The sequence below is a fragment of the Eubalaena glacialis genome, chromosome 13, assembly GCF_028564815.1.
Source record: "Eubalaena glacialis isolate mEubGla1 chromosome 13, mEubGla1.1.hap2.+ XY, whole genome shotgun sequence".
NCBI classification, from domain to species: domain Eukaryota; kingdom Metazoa; phylum Chordata; class Mammalia; order Artiodactyla; family Balaenidae; genus Eubalaena; species Eubalaena glacialis.
The window spans coordinates 78357262-78384598 of record NC_083728.1 but is presented as its reverse complement, the minus strand read 5'-3'; the positions used below and the strand labels follow the sequence as shown (position 1 = coordinate 78384598).

General features: G+C 41.5%; 2 protein-coding genes across 5 annotated transcripts; one reads left to right on the top strand and one right to left on the bottom strand.

The window, feature by feature from the left end:
* Window positions 1–3056: 3056 nt before the first annotated feature.
* Window positions 3057–3839, bottom strand: LOC133103147 (ras-related protein Rab-2A-like). The gene has a single exon (XM_061208438.1). The coding sequence runs from the start codon at window positions 3826–3828 to the stop codon at window positions 3190–3192; it is 639 nt and encodes a 212-aa protein (XP_061064421.1). The 5' UTR covers window positions 3829–3839; the 3' UTR covers window positions 3057–3189.
* A 12689-nt stretch (window positions 3840–16528) lies between these two features.
* On the top strand, window positions 16529–27202 carry TMEM219 (transmembrane protein 219). Of its 4 annotated transcripts, none has more exons than XM_061208610.1 (6): window positions 16529–16638; window positions 17681–17879; window positions 17973–18162; window positions 24221–24450; window positions 25897–26066; window positions 27103–27202. In XM_061208610.1, exons 2-5 carry the CDS (start codon window positions 17715–17717, stop codon window positions 26032–26034), a joined length of 723 nt encoding a protein of 240 aa, XP_061064593.1. In that variant the 5' UTR covers window positions 16529–16638; window positions 17681–17714; the 3' UTR covers window positions 26035–26066; window positions 27103–27202. The 4 variants fall into 4 exon arrangements, with proteins under 4 accessions (XP_061064593.1, XP_061064594.1, XP_061064592.1 ...); XM_061208611.1 differs by having other exon boundaries at window positions 17678–17879; XM_061208609.1 differs by having other exon boundaries at window positions 16529–16687.
* Window positions 27203–27337: the final 135 nt, after the last annotated feature.

Here is a 27337-nt window from a genome sequence, read left to right as displayed (position 1 = left end):
TCTGGGCCTCTCAGCGTTGTGCCGCCTCCTGACTTTAAGCTGGCTCTGGAGGAGAAGAAAGTGGAGCTGTCTCAGGTATGGGCTTCTTACGGGGAGCTGGGACTTGAGCCCGGCAGAGAAAGGCTGTGGGGAGAATCCTTCCAGGCCTGCTTCTCCTGAGAAGAAAGCAGAAGAGCCTTGTATACCAGGTCCCGTGGTCTCTGAGGGCATTGCTAGTTCTGTGAGTATATGAATTGAGCCTAGAAGGATTCTAGCATAACTCAGGGCGTTGGCTAAAATATCTTTAAGGACTCTGCCAGCCCTGGAATCATAGGAGCAAGGGACCCAATTCTATGATATCTGCTTTGGCCTGTGAAGATGGGAAGGAACAGAAAAGGCTTTAGGCTAAGTGATGGTTTATACCCCACTAACTCACTTCCCTTTCTGTATCCCTGCCATTCCCCATACCATACATCCTTCACTCTGTTCTCCAAAAAGCCCAGGGACTTTAGCCTTCCTCTGACTACCTGAGGTGAGTCCTAGGAATCCTTAAGCCCACCAGACCCCTGCCTTTCCCTTTTCCTCTGCTTCATGGGCCAAGGTTTCTGCCTCAGTTTCCCTGCATGACAAAACAGTTTCCCTAGGACTGGAGCTAGCCCCAACCCCTTGGCAGCCCAGAGTCCCCTGGCCAGTGCTGGCTCTTGGGCTCAATACAGTCTTCCTGTGCTCATAATGTCAGGCCTGGCCTTACTGTAGAAGTGACTGATTACTCAGAATATAGCCACTACAGGGAACCTCTGACTGTCTCTCACATAATATGTGGATCTTAACACCTGAATCAAGATACTTTGGATACTGTCCAGTGGGCCATGGCCACCATCTTTCAAGGAGTGGCTCAGGGGCAAGATCAAGTTCCCAGTCCAAGTCTCCAGTCCCACTCTTATCTCCTTTCTCACTGAGAGAGAGACAGAGAGACAGACAGAGAGGCTGAAGACAGAAAGTCCTAAAAACGATGTGACATTTTTCTATCAATCAGTCACCTAAGGCAATGGAGGGTTGAATCCTTATCCATCCTTGCCCAATATGCACCTTTGAGGCTTCTTTTATCATTAAAAAATTTTAAATTATTATTGGAAGGGTAATATACATGATAAAAAGTTCAAACAGTAACAGAGTATACAGCGTAAAATAAGTTTTCCCCTCACCTTGACCTCTAATACTCCAGTCCTCCTCTCTAGAGGCAGCCACTGTTCAGTTTCTTGTTTATCTTTCCAAGATATTCTGTGTACATATAAGCACGTGCGTACCTAATGTCCTCCCTTTTGTGAAACATACATATTGGCATACTATACATTTCCCTGCATTATACTCTTTCCACTTGATATATCTTGGAGCTTATTCCATGTTTGTACAAATAGATATGTCTCATCCCATACAGCAGCTTCAGAGTAGTATTCTGTTATGGATATACTATAATTTGTATAAGGCCCTACTGGTGGGACAATTAAGGTTTTTTTTTAATATTATAAACTATGTCTCAGTGAATATATTTGTAATATTTCTTGGAATACTTGAATGAGTAAATGTGATAAATTCCTAAAAGTAGAATTTCTGGGTCAAAATTTATGTTCAGCTTGATAGATATTTTCACTTTGTCCTGCAGAGAGCGTAAGTCAGTCAGTTTACACTCCTGTCAACCTTATGGGCGGGCCTATTTCCCCACAACCTCACCAACAGAGTATTTCCAGAATTTTGATCTTGGTGTGGCTTTATTAGTTTATTCATCAAAATAATACACATATATTATTGCCAGGCCCTGAGATGGCAAGAATAATAATTCTACAAGAATGTAGAAATAAATTAGATGAGTCCCGAACCTTGCCTTGATATAGACATACAAACTATAATTTTTTTTTTTTCAAACTATAATATTATCTGGAAAATGCAACAGTGGTACAAGGTACAAAGGTAGCCCAAAGAAGGGAGGGGTTAATTTCATGTTTGGGGAAAAGTGGGGATTGTTCACAGCCGGGGAAAACTTTGTGAAGAACATGATATCTGAAATCAGTTTTGAAGAATTCATTTATTTAACAAATTTGTGTGTAGCGCCTTCTATGTGCCAAGCACTGTCTGAGTCCTTGGGATACATTAGTGGCCAAAGATTCCTGCCCTCATGAAGTTAATGTTCTAGTGAGGGGGCAGCCAGTAAACAGTAGACTTAATGAATAAATAAATTGTGTAGTATGTTACAAGGTGATGGGCACTATAGAAGAATAAAAAGCAAAGTAGGGTAAGGGGATCAGGAGTGTCTGTGGTGGAGGGGGACGTGAACAGCAATTTTAAGTAAAGTAGTCGGGTAGGCCTTGTCGAGAAGGTGACTTTTGAGAAAAGGCTTGAAGAAAGTGAGCAAGTTAGCCAAGCAGATATCTAAGGAAAACTGCAGGCAGTGAGAACAGCCAGCAGCACAAAGGCTCTAGGAAGAGAGTAGACCTGACATAATTGAAAAGCAGCAAGGAGGCCAGTGGACTGAGGGAGGGAAAGGACAGTAGGAAATGGGGTCAGAGAGATGATAGGGGGCTGGAGCTTGGAGGGCCTTATAGGCCATTGAGACAACCTTGGTTTGTTTTTTGTCTCTGGGTCCTCGCATTGCTGTTCCTTCTACCTGGAATCCTCATCCCCCAGACCTTCACACAGAAAACTCATTCACATCCTTCAGGCATCAGCTCAAATGTCACGTCCACAAAAAAAAAAAAACCTTCTCTGATCTTCTTATTTAAAGTGACCTGTCTCTTATTCCCTGTATCTTCATATTCATTTCCTTTATATCCATTTCAGATTTACTTGTCTATCTTTCTCACTACAGTAGAAGCTTTATGAGGTCTGGAGCATTATCTAACTCATTCGCCATTATAAGCCCAGCATCCAAACACAAAGAGTTGCTCTATAAATATTTGCTGAATGAATATGGGTGGAAAAGGAGAGAAGGATGATTTTTTTTTTAATAGGAATATAGTTGGGTTTTTTTTTTGTTTTTTTTTTTTAAGTGAACATTAACCATTTATTCAAAGTTATACAAGAATCTGAAGGATTAAAGTCTTCTTCTGTGACATAAAGCCATTTGGAAGAGTTTCATGTCTCAGCTGAGCAGGAGGAGAGGGTGAAAGAATAGGTGAGGAGCCCCTTCTGGGCAGCGAGACCGTAAAAGCATACTCAACAGCAGCCCCCACCGGCCTGCTGTCCTCCCTGACTGCCTGCGTGCGTGGCGTTAGTAGCAGCATGCTGAGGGCCAATTTTAATGCCATTTGCCTCATTATTAATGTCAAAGACTCCTTCTTGGATTTTTTCATAAATTTCTTTTGCTGTATTAATAAATGCCTCTTCTACATTAGAAGCAGTCTTAGCCGAAGTTTCCATGAAGATAAGTCCATGTTCTCGTGCAAAAGCTTCACCTTCTTCTTTATTTACTTCTCTTCTAGATTCTAAATCACTTTTATTTCCAATAAGCATAATGACCATGTTGGAATTGGAATGCTGGCGGGCATCTTCTAACCAGGTTGTCAAGTGGTTGAATGTGTCTCTTCTTGTAATATCATACACTAGTAAAGCCCCTGCTGCACCTCTGTAATATGACCTTGTGATGGAACGAAAGGACTCTTGCCCTGCTGTATCCCAAATCTGAAGTTTTATCTGTTTCCCATCAATGGTTATCATTCGAGCACCGAACTCTACACCAATAGTAAGGTCATGTACTGGCTGAAACCTCTTGTCTGTAAACTGTAGCAATAAGCATGATTTACCAACACCTGTGTCGCCGATGATAATGTACTTGAAGAGATAGGCATACGCCATGGCCGTGGCCGCTCGGTATAGTTGTTTTTTTTTTAACATTTAAAAAAAATTTATTTCTTTTATTTTTTTGGCTGTGTTGGGTCTTCGTTGCTGTGTGCAGGTTTTCTCTAGTTGCGGCGAGCAGGGGCTACTCTTCGTTGCGGTGCGCAGTCTTCTCATTGCGGTGGCTTCTCTTGTTGCGGAGCATGGGCTCTTCTCTTGTTGTGCATGGGCTTCAGTAGTTGCAGCATGCAGGCTCAGTAGTTGCGGCACACGGGCTCTAGAGCGCCGGCTCAGTAGTTGTGGTGCACGGACTTAGTTGCTCCACGACATGTGGGATCTCCCCGGACCAGGGCTCGAACCCGTGTCCCCTGCATTGGCAGGCAGATTCTTAACCACTGCACCACCAGGAAAGCCTGAGAAGGATGACTGAGGAAGCAATGAGAGATGAGAGGGGATCTGGAGCACAGTGGAGGGGTTGGCTTTGGGCTGGAGGAGGGACACATCTTCCTCTGTGAACAGAGACAAGGAGGAAAGTTTGGACAGGTATGCAGGGTATGTAGGGTGAGGGGGTGTGTGACAAGTGTAGATGATAAAGGATTTCATAAGTGATGGCCTCTTTCTGGTAAGGTCATCTGCTGACAGTTCAGATGGACGTTTCAGAGGTTGGAAAAAGGATTTGAGGGGAGTGGGAGAGATTTAGAACAGTTGCTGGGGGGAATGGGAGAGAGAACTCACGAACATTTTGAGACTACCATGTGCCAGGTACTGTATTGAGTGTTGAGGTTATAGAGATGAGGAGGATGTGACACAGTCTTTGCCTTTCAGGAATTCAAAACCCAAAGGAGATAGATTTTCTACAAGAAAGTTAAAATGCAGGGTGCCGTGTACTGTAATGAAAGGAGTGTTGTAGAAGCATGATGGGGGTAGAGGCTCAATTCTGAGGGTGGAGGAAAAACATCACAGTGGCTGTGACCTTTGAGGTTGGTTTGAAGAAAGAGAAAGTGTGTACAAGGTAGAAGTAAGTAAGTGTGTTCCATGAAGAGTACAGTGCTAGCCTAAACTATGGTGGTGTGGAATAGCTAGAATCGCAAGATGTTTATGTGGCTGGAGTGAAAAATGGAAAGATGATGCTGGGTGATTGAGGCTAGGTTGTGAAGGATGTCCCAGGAGGTGGAACTTTCTCCTGGAGTCAGCAGAGGTCTTCAGGAGGGCAGCGGAATCTTGAGATTGCTCTTTTAGAAAGCTAATTGAGTAGGCAATGTGCGTGATGTATTGAAGGGAGGAGAAACTGGAGGCATTGAGAAGGGTTAGGAGATAGCTGCAGTAGTCCTGATGAGAGATGAGAGCCTGAAACAATCAAAGGCAGTAGGCATGGAGAGGAGGGGAAGGGTACCAGAGACAATTCTGATGGTGGACGGAATGGGTGGGGTAAAGGGAGAGGGTGGAGTCAAGGCTGACTCAGAGGTTTCTTACCTGGGAGACTGGGTCGATGGTTCTCCTGTTACCTGAGATGAAGATGCAGTAAAAGGAGTATATATTAAGGAAAAGTAATAAGCTCAGTTTTTTTAATAGTGGCAAAATACACATAATATACAATTTACCATTTTAAAGAGTACAATTCAGTGGCATTAAGTACATTCACAGTGTTGTGCAATTATCACAGCTATCTAGTTCCAACATATTTTCATCACCCCAAAGGAAACCCTAAACCCATTAAGCAGTTATTTCCTAGTCTCCTTTCTGCCCATCCCCTGGCAACTACTAATCTGCTTTCTGTCTCTATGGATTTGCCATTTCTGGATATTTCATATAAATGAAATAATACAATAAGTGCACTTTTGTGTCTGGCCGCTTTCACTTAGCATAATGTTTTCAGGGTTCATCCATGTTGTAGCATGTGTCGGTGTTTCATTTTTTTCCTCCAGTTTTTTATTGTGGTAAAATACACAGAATATAAAATTTACCATTTCAACCATCTTTAAGTATACAGTTCAGTGGCATTACATACATTCACATTGTGCAGCTATCACCACAATCCATCTCTAGAACTTTTGCCACACAAGGACTTGAACAAGAAACAGATGTACGTTGGAGTGCACGTTGCTGCTATGGCGGGAGCTCCAGGCCATACAGCTGCCCTCATGTATTTTGTTTTTGTTTTCTTTTTGGCTGTGCCCTGTGGCATATGGGATCTTAGTTCCCCGACCAGAGATCAAACCCGTGCCCCCTGCATTGGAAGTGTGAAGTCTTACCAGTGGACTGCCAGGGAAGCCCCATGCCCTCATATATTTTGGGGTTCTGTTGATAGGTGTGTATAAAGTTTATAATTGTTATATCTTCTTGATTAATTGACCCTTTCATCAATATATAATGTTCTTCTTTGTGTCTTGAAACAATTTTTGACTTAAAGTTTATTTTGTCTGATGTTAGCATAGCCATCCCTGGCTCTCTTTTGGTTACTATTTGTATGGAATATCTTTTTCTATCCTTTTACTTTCAACTTGTTTGTGTCTTTGAATCTAAAATGAGTCTCCTGTAAATAGCATATAGATTTTTTCTTTTTTTAAATCCATTCTGCCAATCTCTGCCTTTTGACTGGAGAGTTTAATCCTTTTACATTTAAAGTAATTACTGATAAGGAAGAACTTACTTCTGCCATTTTGTTATTTGTTTTCTGTATATCTTTTTTGTTCTTCAATTCCTCCATTACTACCTTCTTTTATGTTTATTTGATTTTTTTTTTAGTAATGTACCATTTTCATTCCCTTTTCATTTCCTTTTCTGTATATTTTATAATCATTTTCTTAGTGGTTACCCTCAGAATTACAATGAGCATCTTAAACTTATAACAACCTAGTTTGAATTAATACAGCTTAGCTTCATACCATACAAAAATTCTGCTCCTATACAGCTCTGTCCCTCTCCCTTTATATTGTTATTATCACAGATTATATCTTTATACATTGTGTGTCAGTTAACAGATTTATAATTATCATTTTATGCATTTGTCTTATAAGTCATATAGGAAAAAATGAGGAGTTACAAAGCCAATTATACTGACTTTTATATTTACCTATGTAGTTACCTTTACCAGTATTCTTTATTTCTTTGTATAGCTTCAAGTAACTGTTTAGTGTCCTTTCATTTCAGCCTGAAGGACTCCCTTTAGCATTTGTAGGGCAAGTCTGTTAGTAGTGAACTTTTGGTTATGTGGGACTCTTAATTTCTCCTTTATTCTTTTTTTTTTTTTTTTTTTAGGCTACGCTGGGTCTTAGTTGTGGCATGCGGACTCGTAGTTGCAGCATGCATGCGGGATCTAGTTCCCCTACCAGGGATCAGACCTGGGCCCTCTGCATTGGGAGTGCGGATTCTTACCCACTGGACCACCAGGGAAGTCCCTCCTTTATTCTTGAAGGACAGTTTTGCAAGATATAGAATTCTTAGTTGACAGTTTTTTTCTTTCTGCATTTTAAGTATGTCATCCCACTGATTCCTGACTACCATGTTTTCTGATGAGAAATTGGCTATTTATCTATTGAAGATCCCTTGTACATTACAAGTTGCTTCTCTTTTGTTGCTTTCCGTATTTTCTCTTTATCTTTGGCCTTGGACAGCTTGATTATAACGTGTCTGTGTGGATCTATGAGTTTATCCTACTTGGAGTTCATGAAGCTTCTTGGGTGTATATATATAAAAATAAAATTTGGGAAATTTTCAACTACTCTTTCTTCAGATATTCTTTCTGCCCTTTTTTCTCTCTCGTCTCCATGTAGGATTCCCATTACTTTCATATTGGTATTATTGATGGTGTCCCACAAGTTTCTCAGGCTTTCTTTATTTTCATTCATTCTTTTTTCTTTATGCTCCTCAGATTGGATAATTTCATTTGACCTATCTTCAAGTTCACTGATTCTTTCTTCTGTCTGCTCACATCTTCTGTTGAACTGCTCTAATGAATTTTTCATTTTAGTATTTCCTGACGCTTTGACATTTGGGGTCTTGCTGACCTGGACGATACTGCACCTCCCAGGGCTAGCCAGTTCCTAGAGAGAGTAAAGGACTCATCTGCAAGTGTGTCTTTCATATGCAAATCAACCAAACCAAAGCCTATACCCCCAACCACCTCCTTTATCAAACCTCTTACACTCTAGGCCACTATCCCTCTGTCCTAATCACCCCAGGGCCAGATACCAGAGAACAGGGACAGCTCCAACACCCAAGAACCCAGTGAAGTTATTCAAACTAACCAATCCAGAGTATGCTTACCCTGCTTCATCCATTCCTTCTCATGTTTCCACAAAATGTGGGGCTCTTGCCCCACATTTTCTTCCCACTCCCACTGCCTCCTGACTGACCCTGGTGCTTCTCCATGTTGCCCTGTGTGGTGTGCTTTGCCTTTTGCTTCTAGGTATCTCTGAGTATAAAAACTTCTCCTCCTTTCATGACATTAATTTCTGTGTCTGTTGTCTTATCATACCCAACTAAAACAAATTCTGTGTACATTTTAAAACATCATTGTACTTTTTAAAAACATTATTGTACTTTTCAGTTCCTAATTTTCTATTTAGTTCTTTTTTTATAATTTCTACCTCTTTATTGATATTCTCTATTTGTTGAAACATTGTTCTCCTGGTTTCCTTTAGTTCTTTGTCCATGTCTTTAGCTTGTTGAGCACATTATAGACAGTTGATTTAAAGTCTTTGTCTAGTAAGTCCAGAATCTGTGCTTCCCAGGGACAGTTTCTATTACTTTCTTTTTCCTGTGAACGGGCTGTATTTTATTGTTTCTTTGCATGCTTTGTAATTTTTTGCTGAAAACTGAACATTTTGAAATTATGTTGTGGAGAAAAGAGAGAGAAAAGGAGAAGAAAGGGGTGGGGAAGAGAGGAGAGGAAAAGAAAAAATACTTTCCAGGTCTTTGCAGATTGTCTCTGTGTTGGTGCACTCCTTCAACACTTAGCCAGGTCATTTACAGCTCTGCCTTAGCCTTCACTTCCTGCTGTGCTGAACCTAAAGACCAGCCAGAGGTGAAAGCTATGCCCTTCTCAGGTATTTTCTGAGCATGCATCCTGTCCTGGATGTGGGAGCTTTTCAAAGCCCTATTTACCAAAGATCCTCATTTCCCATTTTTTTTTCCTCTCTGGAGTTTTGTATGTCTCTTGTTTGTCTCACCTGTTATCTTTTGTCTTGGATGGCATTGGCTTGTTCATTTGGCTTTTAATGTTTTCTAGGAATATTCTCCATGAAGGTATGTCTCTGCCCTGAGAGTGTTCTGAGTTAGGCAAAACAGGTACATGAGTCCTTCAGGGAACCCATGGGTAGGTCAGAACAAACAAACATAATTCCTGGGAACAAGATTCACTCGGTTGTCTCTGGGGCCAGATAGCCACACCAGGAACACAGGCTTCTGTCCTTAAGACTGCCATTGTGCCAGGAGGGAAATGGAGCAAAGCTAACATTAAAACACCACAAAGCTCTCCTGCCCTGTTTCTGTGACCTTTCTCTTGATTAAGCATTCACTTAGTTGTTATAAACCTTTGACTATCTCCCAGAGTTCTGATATGTTCATTCTGACAGTTCTTCCCAGGTTTTTTCAGTAATTCTGGGGAGGTATAGGCTACTAGAGGTACCTACTCTGTCCTTTTCACTGATGTCACTCCCTGAGTTCAGTTTTGAACATGCTAAGTGACGTGCCTAGATGACACCAAGTGTAAACAAAGATATAAATTCCTCAGGCTAGAGATCTGTTTGTTACATTCACTACTGGGTCCCCAGTACTTAGAACAGTCCACGGCACACAGTGGGTACCCAACAAATGTATGTTGAATGAATGGAGCTTTATAGTAAAAATATGAAAATATGGACATTAAACTTCAATGTATGGCTTAGAGATAGGGATTTTTGAATCATTGGTGTATACCATCATCATACACTAATCATACACTAACTGAAGCCATTGATGAAAAACAAGTTGTTTTCAAATTACATTAGTAACAAATAAATTCCTTTTTAGGACAAAGCAAAATTACTACTGCCACCTACCTCTCTAAAGTTAATGATTGGCCCTGTGTGTCCTTCTAGACAATTTAATGTCATTGTTTTTTTTTTTTTTTACCAAATAAGATATACAAATGACAAATAAGCACGTGAAAAGTGTTCAATACCATTAGTCATTAGGGAAATGCAAATAAAAACCACAATGAGATACCACCTCCAAAGCACTAGGGTGGCTATTATCAAAAAGATAATAACGTGTTGGTAAGAATGTGGAGAAATTGGAACCCTTGTGTTTTGCTGGTGGGAATGTAAAATGGTGCAGCTGCTGTGGGAAACAGTTTGGCAGTTTCTCAAAGAGTTAAACATAGGATTACCATATAACCAAGCAGTTCCACTCCTAGTTATATAAAGATTTGAAAACAAGGGCTCAAACAGACACTTGTACACCAGTGTTCATAACAGAATTATTCACAATAGCCAAAATGTGGAAAAAATCTAAGTGTCCACCAACACATGAATGAATAAAGAAAATGTAGTATGTATCTGCAATGGAATATTATTCAGCCTTAAAAAGGAAAGAAATTCTTACACATGCTATAAATGGATGAACCTTGAAGACATGATGCTAAGTGAAATAAGCCAGACACAAAAAGACAAATATTATGATTCCACTTATATGAAATATCTTAGAATAGGCAATTCATAAAGATAGAAACTAAATAAGAGGTTATTAGGGTCTGGGTCAGGGGGGATATTATTGCTTAATGGTTACCTAATTTCTGTTTGGGGTGATAAAAAAGTTTTGGAAATAAATTGTAGTGATGGTTGCACAACATTGTGAGTGTAACTGATTCCACTGAATTGTACACTTTAAAATGGTTAAAATGGCAAATTTTATGTTATATATATTTTAACACACACACACACAACCTAAAGGAGAAAAAGAAACAGGTCCTCCTTTAAGGAAACTTACAACCTAGTAAGAGAATTTGGACATTTTAAGGAAAAAAATTAAAGATTTGGTGATAGAATCAGAATAGTGATGGCCTTTGGACAGAGAAGGTAGAGAGTGAAGGGGAATGAGGGAAGTTCTGGGAGTGATGCAAGTGTTTTATATCTTGATTGAGGTGTTTTCATAGGCATTACATTTGTTAAAATTTATGAAATTTTACACTTAAGATCTGTGCATTTCACACTATATAAATTTTACCTCAGGGGGACAACATATCAGTTACTACTAATCTCTTGACTATTAATATATATTGCAGTTATTTTCTCCCACTTCTCAGTTACATGTTTTTTTTTATCATATAGAAGTTTTAAATTTTAAACAGTTAAGTTTATCAATTTTTTCATGTATGGTTTCTGTATATATGTGTCCTGCTTGAGAAAGTATCTCTTATCCCAGGCTTATAGACATGTTTTCCTTTTTTCCCCAATATTTTTATTATGTGTGTGTGTGTGTGTGTGTGTGTGTGTGTGTGTATTACATGTAGCTATTGACTAGCTGGAGACCATTGGCAAGTTTCCTAACATTGCTAAGCCTTGGTTTTTTCATCTGTAAAGTAGGGATAATATTTTGTTATTGGCATGGTTGAACAAGGTAACATTTAAAGGCCATTAAATGCTTGACCCATTTAGAAGTTATTCAGTAGTGGGTAGCTATTGTTATTATATGTTATGTGATTATATATCTATTACGGTATTAGACATTTTATCATAATTTTTTTGTGTGTCTGCCTCTTTCACTAAGGCATTTCATTGGTAGGAAATATGGCTTCCCTTAGTACCTAACCAAGTGCCTGGCAGTTAGCAAGTGTTCAGATATTTATTGAATGAATGAATTGGTTGAATGAAACCAAGTCATAAAGGGAGAAAGCAGTAATGTTATCAAGCAGTTCTGATATGAAACTAAACACAAAACTGAGGTTTAACTAGGGTAGAAGGAACGTTATTAAGTATCTAGGGGCTCTTGTCCAAGGATGAGCTCCAGGAGGACTGAGGTTCCACTGATTTAAACTGCATGCAAATGTTTAGATGAAAGTGCATTTTTCCAGGGAGAGGGTCCAGAAGCAGATTATAGTTTCAGGAGGCCAGGGATCCTGAATACTTTGTTCACCATTGTATTCCTAGCTCACAGAATAGAGCCTGGCAGCTCACAGATGTTTACTGAATGAATATCTGGCTGACTAAATGAAAAGCTTTCATTGGATTCTCAAAAGGGTCTTTAGTTCCCCCAAATTTTAAGACAATAATTTGGAAGGAAAAAAATCAAACAGATCTCTGAGAGAAGCTTTATCTGGGCCAGAGCTCTGAGAGGAATTTATCACTGTGGAGTGATTGAGGAATCCCTCCTGAGATTCCTTTCAAGGAACTGGTTGATTCCCTTATCCATCAGCTTTCTGATTCTCACATGATAGGCTGTAGTCAAGCTTGAATCATAAGCCAACTTCTGCCACCTACTATCTGTGTGACCTTGGTTAAATTAAACATGTCTAGGACCAGGTTTCCACAATAACATCCTTTGAGGGCCTGCTGAGTGGATTAACTCAGAATGTTGGTGTAATGCTGGAGCATTATAGTGCACAACCAATTTTTGTGTCTTCACCGGCTCTCCTCCAACTTTTTTTTTTTTTAAATATATAAGACATTTGTTCACATCCATTTACCCTGATTCTCAGACCTCGAGGCAGTTTCTTGCTCTAACCGGTCTGCCTCTACTGGTCCATAGGATTTGTTTGGTTTGGCAAGTAAATATCAATTATTGTCATTTATAGAAACTGCTGTCCAAATACGCCTAATTGTAGCACAAGAATAATGGGGGGAAATCATTTCTTGACTTCCTATTGTATACCAGCACTACTGGGCACTTTCATGTCTTATCTTACCCTACAAATTAGACTTGTCATTAAGTAGAAGCATTAACAAAATATTTGCTATTTGTATATTAATTTTGTACCTGGACCATAGAAGGCACTAAAAAAATAACTGTTGACCAAATAAACTTTCTTTTACATTTTAACCTAAACTTCACAAACATTCAAGCATGGGCAGACATGCTCCCAACCATAAAATGAGACTGAAAATGGGTGAGTTCTCAGGGAAACTGGCTTGTATGAAGCTGTTTTTAGTAAATTAATCAACAAATATTTACTGAGTGAATACTATGTGCTCAAACTATGAAAAAACCTGGGGCTTGTGAGAACATAGTACTCCAGGAGCTGAGGTGCAGGTGGGGAGACTAGATCAGGACTGGGGAAGTTTACCTAGTTGGCCCAGACTGGGCTGGACATGACTGAGAGTGAATGGGCAGAGACTTTTGTAGGTTTTTAGGAGAGATCTCTTGGCAGAGCTGACGAAGGAGGATTTAGTGGGAAAGGACTGGATTCAGTGTTGGGACACTTGGGCTCTAGTTCTGGCTGAGGCTTAACTGGCTGGGTGACTTGGGGCAAGTCCCTTAACTTCTCCAGACATCAGTTTAGCATCTGGAAAATAAAGGAGGGTGGTGGTATTGTTGAACTTGTTCAGTTATTAAGTGCCTTCCAATTCCTAGATTCTAAAATTCTGACAGCTACACTTATTTTTCCTTTGAGAAGAAAATACTTCCTACACTTGGAATTGCAACAATCAATGGCATTTATAAAACACCCACTATACCCTAGGAGACTGTGCCATAAATCCCCCCCAGGTTGTTTTTTTTTTTTTAATTAATTTATTTATTTTTGGCTGTGTTGTGTCTTTGTTGCTGCGCGCGGGCCCTCTCTGGTTGCAGCGAGCGGGGGCCACTCTTCGTTGCAGTGCGCGGGCTTCTCATTGCAGTGGCTTCTCTCATTGTGGAGCACGGGCTCTAGGCGTGTGGGCTTCAGTAGTTGCAGCACGTGGGCTCAGTAGTTGTGGCTCGCAGGCTTAGTTGCTCCACAGCATGTGGGATCTTCCCAGACCAGGGATCGAACCTGTGTCCCCTGCATTCGCAGGCGGATTCTTAACCACTGCGCCACCAGGGAAGTCCCCCTGTCCAAGGTTTTTTAATCATTATTTTTAATTGTGGCAAAATACACATAAAGTTTACCGTCTTAATCATTTTTAAGTGCATAGTTCAGTAGTGTTAAGTACTTTCACCTTGTTGTGCAGTGGTCCCCACCATCCATCTCCAGAATGCTTTTCATCTTGCAAAACTCAAACTCTGGACCCATCAAACAATAACTCCCTATTCCCCTCTCCCCCCACCACTCTATTTTCTGTCTCTATGACTCTGACTACTTTTTGTACCTCATATAAGTGGAATCATGCAATATTTGTCTTTTTGTGAGTGGCTTATTTCACTTAGCATAATGTCCTCAAGATTCATCCATGTTGTAGCATGTGTCAGAATGCCCTTCCTTTTTTAAGGCTGAATAATATTCCATTGTATGTATATATCATATATTTTTATCCATTCATCTGTCGATGGACACGTGGGTTGCTTCCACCTTTTATGTCTTTTGAATAATGCTGCTATGAACATGGTATAGAAATATCTCTTGGAGACCTTACTTTCAATTTTGGGGGGTATATGCCCCAAAGTGGAATTGCTTGATAATATGGTAATTCTATTTAAAAATTTTCAAAGATACACTGGTCTGTTTTCCATAGTAGGTGTACCATTTTGCATTCCCACCCACAAAGCACAAGGGTTCCACTTTCTCCACACCCTTGTCAACATTTGTTATTTTCCTTTTTTTTTTTTTTTGATAGTAGCCATCCTAATAGCTATGAAGTGGTATCTAATTGTGGTTTTGATTTGCATTTCCCTAATGATTAGTAATGTTGGGAATCTTCTTATGTGTTGCCATTTGTATATCTTCTTTGGAGAGATGTCTGTTCAAGTCCCTTGCCCGTTTTTTTTTTTTTTTTAAATTAATTAATTAATTAATTAATTTTTGGCTGAGTTGGGTCTTTGTTGCTGCGCACGGGCTTTCTCTAGTTGCGGCGAGCGGGGGCTACTCTTCGTTGTGCTGCGCGGGCTTCTCATTGTGGTGGCTTCTCTTGTTGCAGAGCATGGGCTCTAGGCATGCGGGCTTCAGTAGTTGAGGCTCACAGGCTCTAGAGCGCAGGCTCAACTATTGTGGTGCACAGGCTTAGTTGCTCCGCGGCATGTGGGATCTTCCCCGACCAGGGCTCAAACCCGTGTCCCCTGCATTGGCAGGAGGATTCTTAACAGCTGCACCACCAAGAAGCCCCTTTGCCCGTTTTTTAATCAGGTTGGTTTTGCTGTTGTTGTTGAGTTGTAGGAGTTCTTTATATATTCTAGATATTAACTCCTTAGCAGATTCACAATTTGCAAATATTTCCTCCCATTCCATGGATTGCCTTTTCACTCTGTTGTCTTTTGATGCACAGAAGTTTTAAACTTTGATGTAGTCCAATTTATCTATTTTTTTCTTTTGCTGTCTGTGCTTTTGGTGTCATATTCGAGAAATCATTGCCGAATCCGACATCATGAAGCTTTCCCCCTATGTTTCTTTCTAACAGTTGTATAGTTTCAGCTCTTACATTTAGTTCTTCCATGAATTTGGGGGTTTTTTTGTTTGGTTGTTTTTTTGGCCATGCGGCATGCAGGATCTTAGTTCCCCGACCAGGGATGGAACTGGTGCCCCCAGCAGTGGAAGCCAGGAATCTTACCCACTGGACCGCCAGGGAAGTCCCCTTCCATGCATTTTGAATTAACTTTTGCATAGGGTGTAAAGTAAGAGTTTAATAACTTCATTCTTTTGCACGTGGATATCCAGTTTTCTTAACACCATTTGTTGCAAAGACAAGCTTTTCTCCACTGAATGGTCTTGGCACCCTTGTTGAATATCATTTGACGATATATGAGAGGATTTTGGGTGGTCGTACAGAAGGACATGGTCTCTGCTTTAAGAAAGCCTCAGTAGAATTGAATAGTCAGATTATGTTTCAACAGTATTTGTCCAGTGCTGGTTGTGTGCTCAGTGGGTTCATGTTTTCCCACACTTTACCTCTTAATCTTCCTATCCAACAAGTGAGATAGATAAGATGATCCCCTTTAACAGAGGAGTAAACTCAGTCCCCAGAAGAGCACGGTTATGTCTTATGTAGGGGCAGGGACACAGTCAGGATTTGAACCCAAAGTTCTTGGCTCCACGTGTCCTGCTATTTCAGGTTAAGATGGACCTCGTGTTCTCATCTCTAAAATGCGGGCAGAAGTGAAATGAGAGGTCTCTATTGAGCAGCCTTGCAGCTGTAAGATCTATGCAGATCTATGTAGGATCCTGGCAGCTATGCATTAAGGAGTTGCCAAAAGCCAGGGACCAAGCGTGAGGCGTACACGTTAAACACTATTAGACTGCAGAGAACAACGGAACCCAAACCCCAAGGCCAACCCGGAAGGCCAGAGTCCTAGGACCGAAGCCCCGCCCCCGGGCGGACCCCAAGTCCTTACCCGGAACCAGGGCGCGGCTGGGCTGTGCTATTGGTGCGGGTGGGAGACGAGCAAAAGAAAATTGCCTGCGACGAGAGTCTCGTTGAAATGCCCCCATGGTCTCTCCGGATGGAGAGCTGACAGTTTCACAACGTCTCTAGGGTTAGCTCCCTTGCCTCTCTCCCTTTTACTCACCTCCCGCGGTGTTATTTTTCCCCTTTGCCCCTGCATTGGATGTCCTCTTGGTACGCCCCCACCCTGACCAGGAGGGGCGAGGCGGCTGCCCGCGTGGGCACTGCGCATGCGAATCCCGCAGACTGGGGGTGGGGTGGGTGGGAGCACGGACCCCGCCCCTTCGCGACTCCTCGCGTGACGTCGCGGGGGGCGCCGGCCTCCGCCCGGCTGCGAGCGGTGAGAGCGAGCGGCGGGCGCACTCGACGCTGCTACAGCGGGAAGGGATGTGGGTGTTGGGTTTCTGCTGGAGGGGCTTTGCGGGGGAGGGGAGGCCTAGGTGCACCAACAGCCTCCGACCTTCAGGCTCTACCCTCCTACTTCCTGCCTTTTCCCCCTTTACAGATGTTCCGGGACGGGAGGCAGGGCCAGGGCTGTGCGTTTGTGACACCTGCATTTCCCTGGAGCCCTCCTTCTCCCCCATCCCATATGTTTATCTTGCCTTCCAGATGTTCCTTTTCATCAGGCTCTTGCTTCTCGCCAGGGAGAGCGCACTCCACTTGGAAGCAGGAGACGGGTTTCAGCCCTTGGCCCTACCACTCCTTTGTTAAAGTGCCCGAGCCTCAGTTTTCCCCACAGTCTTTTTGCCTTGCTTCATCTGGTTTTGAAGATCAATATGACCCAGAGGAATAGAAAGGAAATGGACATTTGTTCAGTTCCTGCAAGGCCAAGTACTATGCAAACTGTTTTATCTGCTCCATTTAGTCCTCACTACTTGATGTTCTTAGAACTCCCATTTCACAGATTCTTAAGCTCGCAGAGGTTCGCTGATTTTTCTCACATAGCCAGTGAGTGGCAGAGGAGGACTCAAATTGAGTTTAGCTCCAAAGTGGAGTTCTTTTTCATCAGACGCTTCCCTTGTCTGGGCTATCAGCTGGAACTGTTCTTCAGCCAAACCCTAGCCCCAGAACAGCTGCTTCCTGAATTTCTCCCGTTGAGAATTCTCCTTTTCGAGTTCCTTTTTCCAGTACAGCGTGCTCTGCTCTGCTTCCACCTTGATTACTTCAGAAATGAAATGCAGCAAACATTTTTTGAGTGGTGCATGGAGATGAACACTTGGAGTCAAGAGCCTTGGGTTCTTGTCCTGGCTCTGCCACTAACTGGCTGTGTGGCCTTGGCCAAGTCCCTTGTCTTCGGTGCTTTCACTTCCTTTGAATAAAATGGGTAAGTGCCTTCTTACTGGCAGGCTCTTGTCCAGGTCTCCCTTCCTGTCCTCCAGCAGGCTCTCCCTGGAGGCCCAGACCCCTCTGCTCCCCATGGGCAGCTGCCAGGCAGGGCACAACCTGCATCTCTGCCTGGCCCACCACCCACCTCTGGTCTGTGCCACTTTGATCTTGCTGCTTCTTGGCCTTTCTGGCCTGGGCCTTGGTGGCTTCCTCCTCACCCACAAGACTGGCCTGCGCAGCCCTGACATCCCTCAGGTGAGTACTCACCCTCCTGCTCATCCTTCCCCTGCAGGCCAGCTCTTGCTGCTGATCTCCTCTCACCTCTCCCCACCTTCCTTTTGCACACAGGACTGGGTCTCCTTCTTGAGATCTTTTGGCCAGCTGACCCTGTGCCCCGTGAATGGGACAGTCAAAGGGAAGTGGCGTGGGTCTCACGTCGTGGGCTTACTGACCACCTTGAACTTCGGAGATGATCGAGACAGGAACAAGACCCAGACATTCCAAACCCAGGTCCAGGGTAGTCGTATGGGATTGAAAGGTGAGACCAAGGAGGACTGTGGGGTTGGATATCAGAACATTCACAGGTGGGCCCTGCCCCTGACCTCACCATCCTGGTGACCTTGGGCACATCTTTGGGCGTTAGTCACTTCTGCTGTAATAGGACTAGATACTTTCAGTGAACACAATGCCCACTGTGTAGGTTCTCTATAAATGTTTTCTCTCTCCCCTTCCAACTTTGAGGTTCTTTGATTCTATCCTTGGAGGTGTGATGAGATGGGCAAGATTTGACCTAAAGTTCTTTCTCAACCCTCTTCATCCCTTGGGGCTTCTGTTAGAGGCACCTTCTTTTTCCTCAGGGATATCAGAGAAACATGTTCTATTTATTTAAACTAGTGTCTTTAGTGCCTGTTATGTGCTTAGCACAGCTCTGTGTGCTATGAAGGATACAGAAAAATCAGACATCCTCCATTCCCAAATTGCTTAGAGTCTTCTGGGAAGATGATGAGTGAGAGTGAGTCAGAGGGTGCCATTAATTCCTGTGTGAGATTTGGCCTCAAGTTCCTTATCTAAAAAATGTAGAGATGAAGAAGGAGGAGAGAAAGGTGGAATTCTTAGACTTCTGAGGTCCTTTCCAACACTATCGTTCTAACGTCCTATGAGTCAATAGGTGTATGTGTGTGGAGGCACACATACGCATATTGCCAGGTGAGAGTAGGTCTCTGTATTGCCAAGTGTACATGTGTGTGATTAGAGAGCAAGAGAAAAGGAATGTGTCTGATTATATAGACTCAGGACAATTTCTCCTGTTCTTTTTATGTAAAAAACATAATAGCTTTATTGAGGTAAGACTCACATACGATGAAGTACACCTGTTTAAAATGTACAAGTGAATGGCTTTTTTATATTCACAAAAGTGTGCAACCGGCACCACTGTCAATTCTAGACCATTTTCATTACCTGACAAAGAAATCCTGTTCCCATTAGCATGCACTTCCCTTTTTCTCCTAACCTTCCAGCCCCAGGCAACGAGTAACTACTTTCTGTCCTGCAGATTTGCCTATTCCAGACATTTCATATAATATGTGGTCTTTTGTGACCGGCTTCTTTCACTTAGCATAATGTTTTCAAGGTTCATCCATGTTGTATCATATGTTAGTACTTCATTTCTTTTTATTGCTGAAGAGCATTCACTATAAACGTATTCCACATTTTATGTATCCGTTCATCAGTTGATTGACATTTGGATTGTTTCCACTTCTTGTCTAGTATGAATGATGCTGCTCTGAACACTCATGTACAAGTTATTGCATTATCATATGTTTTCATTTCTTTTGGGTATGTACCTAGGAGTGGAATTTCTGGGTCATATGGTAACTCTGTGTTTAATCTTTTTTTTTTTTTTTTAATAAATTTATTTATTTATTTATTTATTTTTGGCTGCATTGGGTCTTCGTTGCTGCACGTGGGCTTTCTCTAGTTGCAGTGAGCAGGGGCTACTCTTCATTGTGGTGCGTGGGCTTCTCATTGCGGTGGCTTCTCTTGTTGAGGAGCACGGGCTCTAGGCACACAGGCTTAGTAGTTGTGGCTCACGGGCTCTACAGCGCGGCTCAGTAGTTGTGGCGCATGGGCTTAGTTACTCTGCGGCATGTGGGATCTTCCCGGACCAGGGATCGAACCTGTGTTGCATTGGCAGGCAGATTCTTAACCACTGCGCCACCAGGGAAGTCCCTATGTTTAATCTTTTGAGGAACTGCCAGACTGTTTTTCAAAGTGGCTGTATCGTTTTATATTCCTACCAGCAGTGTATGAGAGTTCTAATTTCTTCACATCCTCACCAACACTGGTTATTTCCTGTTTTCTTGACTACAGCTGTCCTAGTCAGTGTGAAGTGATACCTAACTAAGGTTCTAATTTGCATTTTCTTTTTTTTAAATTTTATTGAAATATAGTTGATTTACAATGTTGTGTTAATTTCTGCTGTACAGCAAAGTGATTCAGTTATACATATATATATTCTTTTTCATGTTCTTTTCCATTATGCTTTATCACAGAATATTGAATATAGTGCCCTGTGCTATACAGTAGGACCTTGTTTATCCATCCTATATATAATATTGTAGTTTGCATCTGCTAATCCCAAACTCCCAATCCTTCCCTCCCCAACCCCCACTTCCCCTTGGAAACCACAAGTCTGTGCTTTATATCTGTGAGTCTGTTTCTGTTTCGTAGATATGTTCATTTGTGTCGTATTTTAGATTCCACATATAAGTGATATCATATGGTATTTGTCTTTCTCTTTCTGACTTACTTCACTTGGTGTGATAATCTCTAGGTCCATCCATGTTGCTGAAAAATGGCATTATTTCATTCTTTTTTATGGTGAGTAGTATTTAGTTTGTTTCCATGTCTTGGCTATTGTGAATAGTGCTGCTATGAACATAGGGGTGCATGTATCTTTTTGAATTATAGTTTGGCTGGATATATGCTGCCCAGAAGTGGGATTGCTGGGTCATATGGCAACTCTATTTTTAGTTTTTTAAGGACCCTCCATACTGTTCTCCATAGTAGCTGCAACAATTTACATTCCCACCAACAGTGTAGGAGTGTTCCCTTTTCTCCACACCTCCTCCAGCATTTGTTATTTGTAGACTTTTTAATCATGGCCACTCTGACCGGTGTGAGGTGGTACCACATTGTAGTTTTGATTTGCATTTCTCTAATAATTAGCGATGATAAGCATCTTTTGATGTGCATATTGGCCATCTTTATGTCTTCTTTGGAGAAATGTCTATTTAGATCTTCTGCCCGTTTTTCGATTGTGTTGTTTGTTTTTTGGTTTGAGTTGTATGAGCTGTTTGTATATTTTGGAAATTAAGCCCTTATCGGTTGCATCATTTGATTTGCATTTTCTTGATGACTAATGATATTGAACATTTTTTCATGTGCTTATTGGCCATTTGTATATCTTCTTCAGAGAAATGTATATTCAGAGTCTTTGCCCATTTTAAAAATCGAATAATTTTTCTTTTAATTATTGAGTTGTAGGAGTTTTTTTTATGCTTTCTAGATCCAGGCCTCTTATATGATGTATGATTTGCAGATTTTCTCTCCCATTCTCTGGGTTGTCTTTTCACTTTGTTGATGGTGTGCTTTGAAGCACAAAAGTTTTTAATTTAGATGAAGTCCAGTTTATCTATTTTTTTGTTGTCGTTGCTTGTGATTTTAGTATTATATCTAAGAAGACTTTGCCTAACCCAAAGTCACTAAATATAGGTTTTCCTATATTTTCTTCTAAGGATTTTATAGTTTTAGCTCTTACATTTAGGTCTGTGATCCATTTTGAGTTAATTTTTTTGTGTATGGTGTGAGGATGGAGTCCAACTTTATTCATTTGCAGGTACTATTCATTTGTCCCAGCACGTTTTGTTGAGAAGACTATTCTTTCCTCATTGAATAGCCTTTGCACTCTTACTGAAAAGCAATCTACCGTAGACATATGGGTTTATTTCTGGACTCTCAGTTCTATTCCACTGATCCATGTCTGTGCTTATGCTAGTACCACACTGTTTTGATCACTGTAGCTTTGTAGTAAGTTTTGAAATCAGAAAATATGAATTCTCCAGCTTTGTTCTTTTTTTTTTTTTTTTTTTTAAGATTGTTTTGGTTATTCCAGATCCCTTGAACTTCTATATTAATTTTAGGATCAGCTTGTCAGTTTCTGCTTCTTCATGGTTAGAAACAAAGTTATAACATCAAAGATTTTTGGACCAAGTAAAAAGTAATCACATATGATTATATAATCTAATGAGTAATTGTTGAGCACCTACTATGTACCAAGCATGGGGAATACAGAGATCTGTAAGATGTGGATCCTCACCACAAGTCACTCACAATCTAGCAAGGATACAGATGTGAACAGAAGTAAATACCTTTCAGTGTGTGCAGTAGAACACAAGGTACAGTGAGAGTACTCATAAGTCCATCAAGCAGGGATGGTGAAGACAGGCTTTTCCAAGGATATGGGGCTTGAGCTGAGGCTTGAGGGAGGCTTAGGAATGTGCCCTTCCAGCCAGAGGGAAGAGCATATGCAAAGGCATGCATATGGGATTATGATGGCACATTTAGGAACTTCCAGGGGTTCAGTTTGACTGGTGCAGGGGAAGGAGTGTTGAATGAGTGGCAGGAGATGGGTCTGAAGAAGCAGGCAGAATCCCATGGAGAGTCCCTTGTGCCAAGCCAAGGTAATTGGACTTTATCCAGGACATTTGGCTAACTCAAAGAGTTTGATCAGGAAAATAGAATTTTGTTATTATTCTTTTTAAAAGATCATACTCTGTTGGCTGACTGCCTGGAAGGAATGTGTCCAGATGTACAAAGACCGGTTAGGAGGTGGTTGCGATAAAAAGGTGACTTATCTGAGCCAAGACAGTGGTGTGAAAGAAGGGGACTGATTTGAGAGAGTCGATAGAAGTGTGGGATGGACAGGATTTGGTGACAGATTCGATCAGGGGAACATAGAAGAAAGGGGAATTCTCTTACAGAATTTTACATATATGTTTCTCAGTTGCAATTATGATGTATATACTGGTTTGTATTTCTTTTTTCACTTTATGACATCATGTTTTTTGTATTACTGAATGGCCAGAACATTATTATTTTAACGGATGTAAATTGATCTGTTAATTGGTTAGGCCATCATTTGTTAATGCTTTCTTTATTGATAAACATTTTTATTATTTTCTATTTTTTGGTATTTTTTATGAAAACACAATAAACATTTGGTATACTTTGCACTTTTCTTTTGAATCTTTTTCTTAGGATTATTTTCTGCACATGGTATTACTGAGTCAAAGAGTATGGACCTTTTTTTTTAATACACAAATTCATTTTATTGTGGATTCAGACTACACAGAAGTGTACAAAGCAAATGTAAAAGTCCTCCTTACCTTCTCTGCAGAGTCCACAGTTTGGTGGGCATCCTCTCAGTCCTTCTCTGTCTTCATTTAAAATTGCAACAGAAACAGCCAAATTGTCTTCTAAAAGTGTCACCAGTGGAGAGCGCCCATTTCTCCACATTTCAACAACTCTTGTTATTGTCAGTCTTTTTAATTTTTACCAATTTAATGGTCTAAGGAATTACCTGATTGTTTTAATTTACTTTCTCCTGATTGCTAGTGAGGTTGAGCATCTTCTTATAGGTTTATTGGCCATTTTCATGTCTTCTCTGAATATTCTATTCATATCTTTTACTTATTTTTCTTTTAAGTTATTTGTCTTTATCTTCTGAATTTTTTTAGAGGATCTTTATGCATTCTGGATAGTAAACCCTTTTGCCAATTAAATATGTTATAGGTATTTTCAACCATTCTGTGACTTTTTTTTTTTTTAACTTATCTTTCATTGTATAGTTTAAGGTAAGATAGAACTTATCTTTCATTGTTCTTAGTTTTTATGAAATGTATTGCTCTTGTCCTCTACTCGGTCTTTTAGGTTTTGTGTCTTTTTTTGGAAGACCTTTCTTTCCCACTTTAAAATTAGAAAATATTCTGTATTTTCTTTTAATACTTGCTTAGGTTTTTGTTTTGTTTTGTTTTAGTTTATTTGCATAGGTCTTTAATACATCTGGACTTTATAGTGTGAGGTAAGAGTCTGACTTTTTTTTCCCAGATGGAAATTGTCCCAAGGCCATTGATTGAGTAGGCCATCCTTTTCCCACTAATTTGAAATGGGATGTGAACCTTTTAATGGATTTGGGTAGTAGTGGAAAACTGCTTTCTTAAAAAGAACGAACTAGTTTATACAAATTGACATCAGCAATGTGTATTTACCCCAGTTTTGCTGCAGCTTTCCGAGTATTGGTATGATTGTTTTATTGATTGTGAGCTAATTTAAATTAATTTTTATTTATATCGGTACACAGCTATTTTCATTTCTCAGTGATGCAAATGATGGTATTAGAGGACTTTACTGAATAGAATCAATGCCAAAATACCTGGTACAGTAGGAAGCCTACATAAATGAATAGCTGTCTAAAGATTGATGACTCCCATCCCACCCTGCATTTTCTTCCATCTCCTCCCCTGTGCCTCTCATAGGATCTTCTGCAGGAGAGCTGGTCCTCATTACAGCCAGGGTGACCATGGAAAGGACCCCAGGAACCTGCCTGTATTTTAGTGCTGCTCCAGGAATCCTGCCCTCCAGCCAGCCACCCATGTCCTGCTCGGAAGAGGGAGCAGGAAACGCCACCCTGAACCCTAGGATGGCTGAGGAGTGTGTCAGTGTCTGGAGCCACGAAGGTCTTGTGCTCACCAAGTTGCTCACCTCCGTAAGAGCCTCAGATTGTTGGGGTTTCATAAACTGCCATGCTGAATGCTGTGTCTTGATGGCTTCTGCAGGCAATTTTACCTAGTAGAAAAGCACAGGCTTTATAATCCTGCCTCAGAGGTTGTGTGACCTTGAGCAAGCATGTGGGCCTCTCTGAACCTCAGCTTCCTCAGCTGTAAAATAGAAAACATGATACTCTCTCCTAGTACCAACAAATAAGGATAAATGAGAATGAATGTAAAGCGCCTAGTACAATGCCTGGTACATAATAGAGATTGGATAAATGACAGCTATTACTATTAACAATTGTCTATAGATACAATAAAACATGATCTTCACCTCAAAGGAATTCAGAAGCTGTAATAAGAGGCAGAATGGGCTAATTGCTATCATAGGCAAAGTGTTATTCAAACAGAGTAAGGACCAATTAATTCTGACTTGAACGTTTATGGAGAGTGCTTCACCAAGAAGGTGGCATTTAAGAAAGGGAATTGTTTACAGTAGTTTATACCTTACTAAGTGCTTTTAGTTTCATTATCTCATTTGATCTTAAAATAGCCTTTTTAAGGCTGTTACGAGGTAGCTGTTATTATCTCATTTTACAGATGAGGAAACAGACTTAGAGGGAGTGAATTGCCCCAGGCCACACAACTGGTTAAGTGGCAGAGCCAGGATTGCAACTTACAGCCTTCTGACTTCCAAGTCCCAGGCTCATTCTGCTCTGTCAGGATGATCCTTGAAGAATGAGGAAGACATGGGCAGGAACGCAGTAGAGGCGGTTCAGGAGGGGGGAGATACATTCCAGGCAAAGGGACCAGCATGAGCACAGGCCTAGGGACTGAAAAGTGTTCAGGCTTCAGGAGCACTCCACGACGAGGGCTTAGGAATGACATAGGGGAAGAGACAAAAGAGATGCAGGGGCCAGGTCATGAGGCACCGTGAGGCCTGGCTAAGATGCTGTGACTTGATACTGCAGGCCATGGGAGTCACTGGTGCTGGGTGGACAAGACTGGCTAAGTGGAGGAGAGAGACCAGTTAGGAGGCTGCTTCATACTGTTCCCTCACATTTGCAAAGACCCTGGTGAGGAGCCTGACCTGGGAGCTTGGAATCAGAGACCTTGGTTTCTAGACCTGGCCCTGCTTGCACATTTCAAAATGTAGACAATAGTGAACTTTCCTATCTCCTGGAGTCATTACAGGGGTTCAGTTTAAATGTTTGGGCAAGAAAGTGGTTTGTAGACCATTGAGACAAATGTTAGCTTGCATGAAAATAAGAATAGAATTTTCCCTTTAGTTGCTCCCTGGATGTGGAGAGCCCTCTCCCCCATGGAGGCTTCTCTCTATAGCCCTTGGGCTGGGGGTATCTAAGATATCTTCCCAAGGGAAGATTCTCCACAGTCCCTTCTCTCTCCATCATTCCTCCTCCCCTTCCTGTCCCCACCCCTAGGAGGAGCTGGCTCTGTGTGGCTCTAGGCTGCTGGTTTTGGGCTCCTTCCTGCTTCTCTTCTGTGGCCTTCTCTGCTGTCTCACTGCTGTGTGCTTCCACCCACGCCGGGAGTCCCACTGGTCTAGAACCCGGTTCTGAGGGCACTGGCCTAGTTCCCGTCTCGTTCTCAGGTAAGGTTCTCTGACTCAGTCCTGTGGGAATAGGGGATGGGGTGTGCATGGCAGTTGTAACTGAGACAGCTTTTCCTAAACAATATGGTTTGGTTTTACTTATTTTTGTACTTTATATATGTGGAATCATACATATTCTTTTGCGACTGACTTCTTTCGGTTAACATTCTGATTTTAAGATTCATCCATAGCTGTAGTTCACATCCAAGCTTTTTGGCAACAACGGTGAATTAAGGGGGTTCAAATTTGATTTTGTGTCCTGGATATGAATCATGTTTGTCTTGCTTTTGTCCTGAAATTCTGATACCCAGTTTTATGATGCAAATTTTGTAAAATTCATCTTGAACTGCTCAAAAGGATTGATGATGCCCTTTTACTGGACACATACTATGTGCCCAAGCACTTCACATGCACCTGATCTTTTACATTAGCCATCATTGCATTAGAAAAAGTTGATTCTGCTAGCAGGATCTTTGCAGGGACAAAGCCTCCAAAGTGGGGGTAGGACATACTGGCTAACTAGTTAGTCCATCAGCTCATTAAGGTTAAAAAAAAAAAAGTTCTATAAAAAAACCTCACCCTTTCAGGTGAGTCTCATATAATTTGAGAGTCATATATTGTGCACCCAGCTCTTAAACTGTTCTCAGCTTCAGCTGGCTGCCGTGCCCTAGGAAATAACTGTGGGAGAGGAGGAAACAGCTCAGACCCAGGGAAGGTGCTGACCAGAGGAGCTGGACCCTCAAGATCAACTTTGCTTATATTGCTTAGGGCTAGGCCTGACTGCTCCAGCCACCTACTTGGGATGGGAAAAGGTGGAACCCTCTCAGCCTTTCTTAGATCTGAGCAGACTGGGAAAGGAAGGCTTTCTGGCTCCTGGCAGATCCTGGGATCCTGAGGCCATCTCAGTTGGAATAAGTGCCTGTACCTATCTCTAGTTGTCACTTCCTCTGCTCCTTCCCCAATTTCTGCAGCCATACCAGAGCTTCCTCCAAAGGTCCTCTGACCTGCCCTGTTTTTTTATTTTGTTTCTCTCCAGGTGTGAATCAACTTCTTGGGCCTTGATTCTGAGTTGGAAGAGATATTACAAAAGTGGAGAGCTGGAATGTGGGGGAAATAAAAGGTTTTTTTGCCCAGTGTTTCCCAGGGTGTTTATTGGGGATTGGATTGAGGTGGGAATTTTAAGGTAGAGAGGCTCGGGAGGTTTAGGGGATTTTTCCTTGTTGACTCTTTAGTTTGGGTTGGTATAGGGCATAAGGTTACTGCAGCTCTTG

Bases quoted from the DNA above. Each gene is read 5' to 3' on its own strand.
- LOC133103147 (XM_061208438.1), bottom strand. From the start codon at position 3,828: ATGGCGTATGCCTATCTCTTCAAGTACATTATCATCGGCGACACAGGT.
- TMEM219 (XM_061208609.1), top strand. The intron at 18,163-24,220 runs GTGAGACCAAGG...TGCCTCTCATAG, and splicing joins TAGTCGTATGGGATTGAAAG to GATCTTCTGCAGGAGAGCTG. The intron at 24,451-25,896 runs GTAAGAGCCTCA...CCCCACCCCTAG, and splicing joins TCACCAAGTTGCTCACCTCC to GAGGAGCTGGCTCTGTGTGG.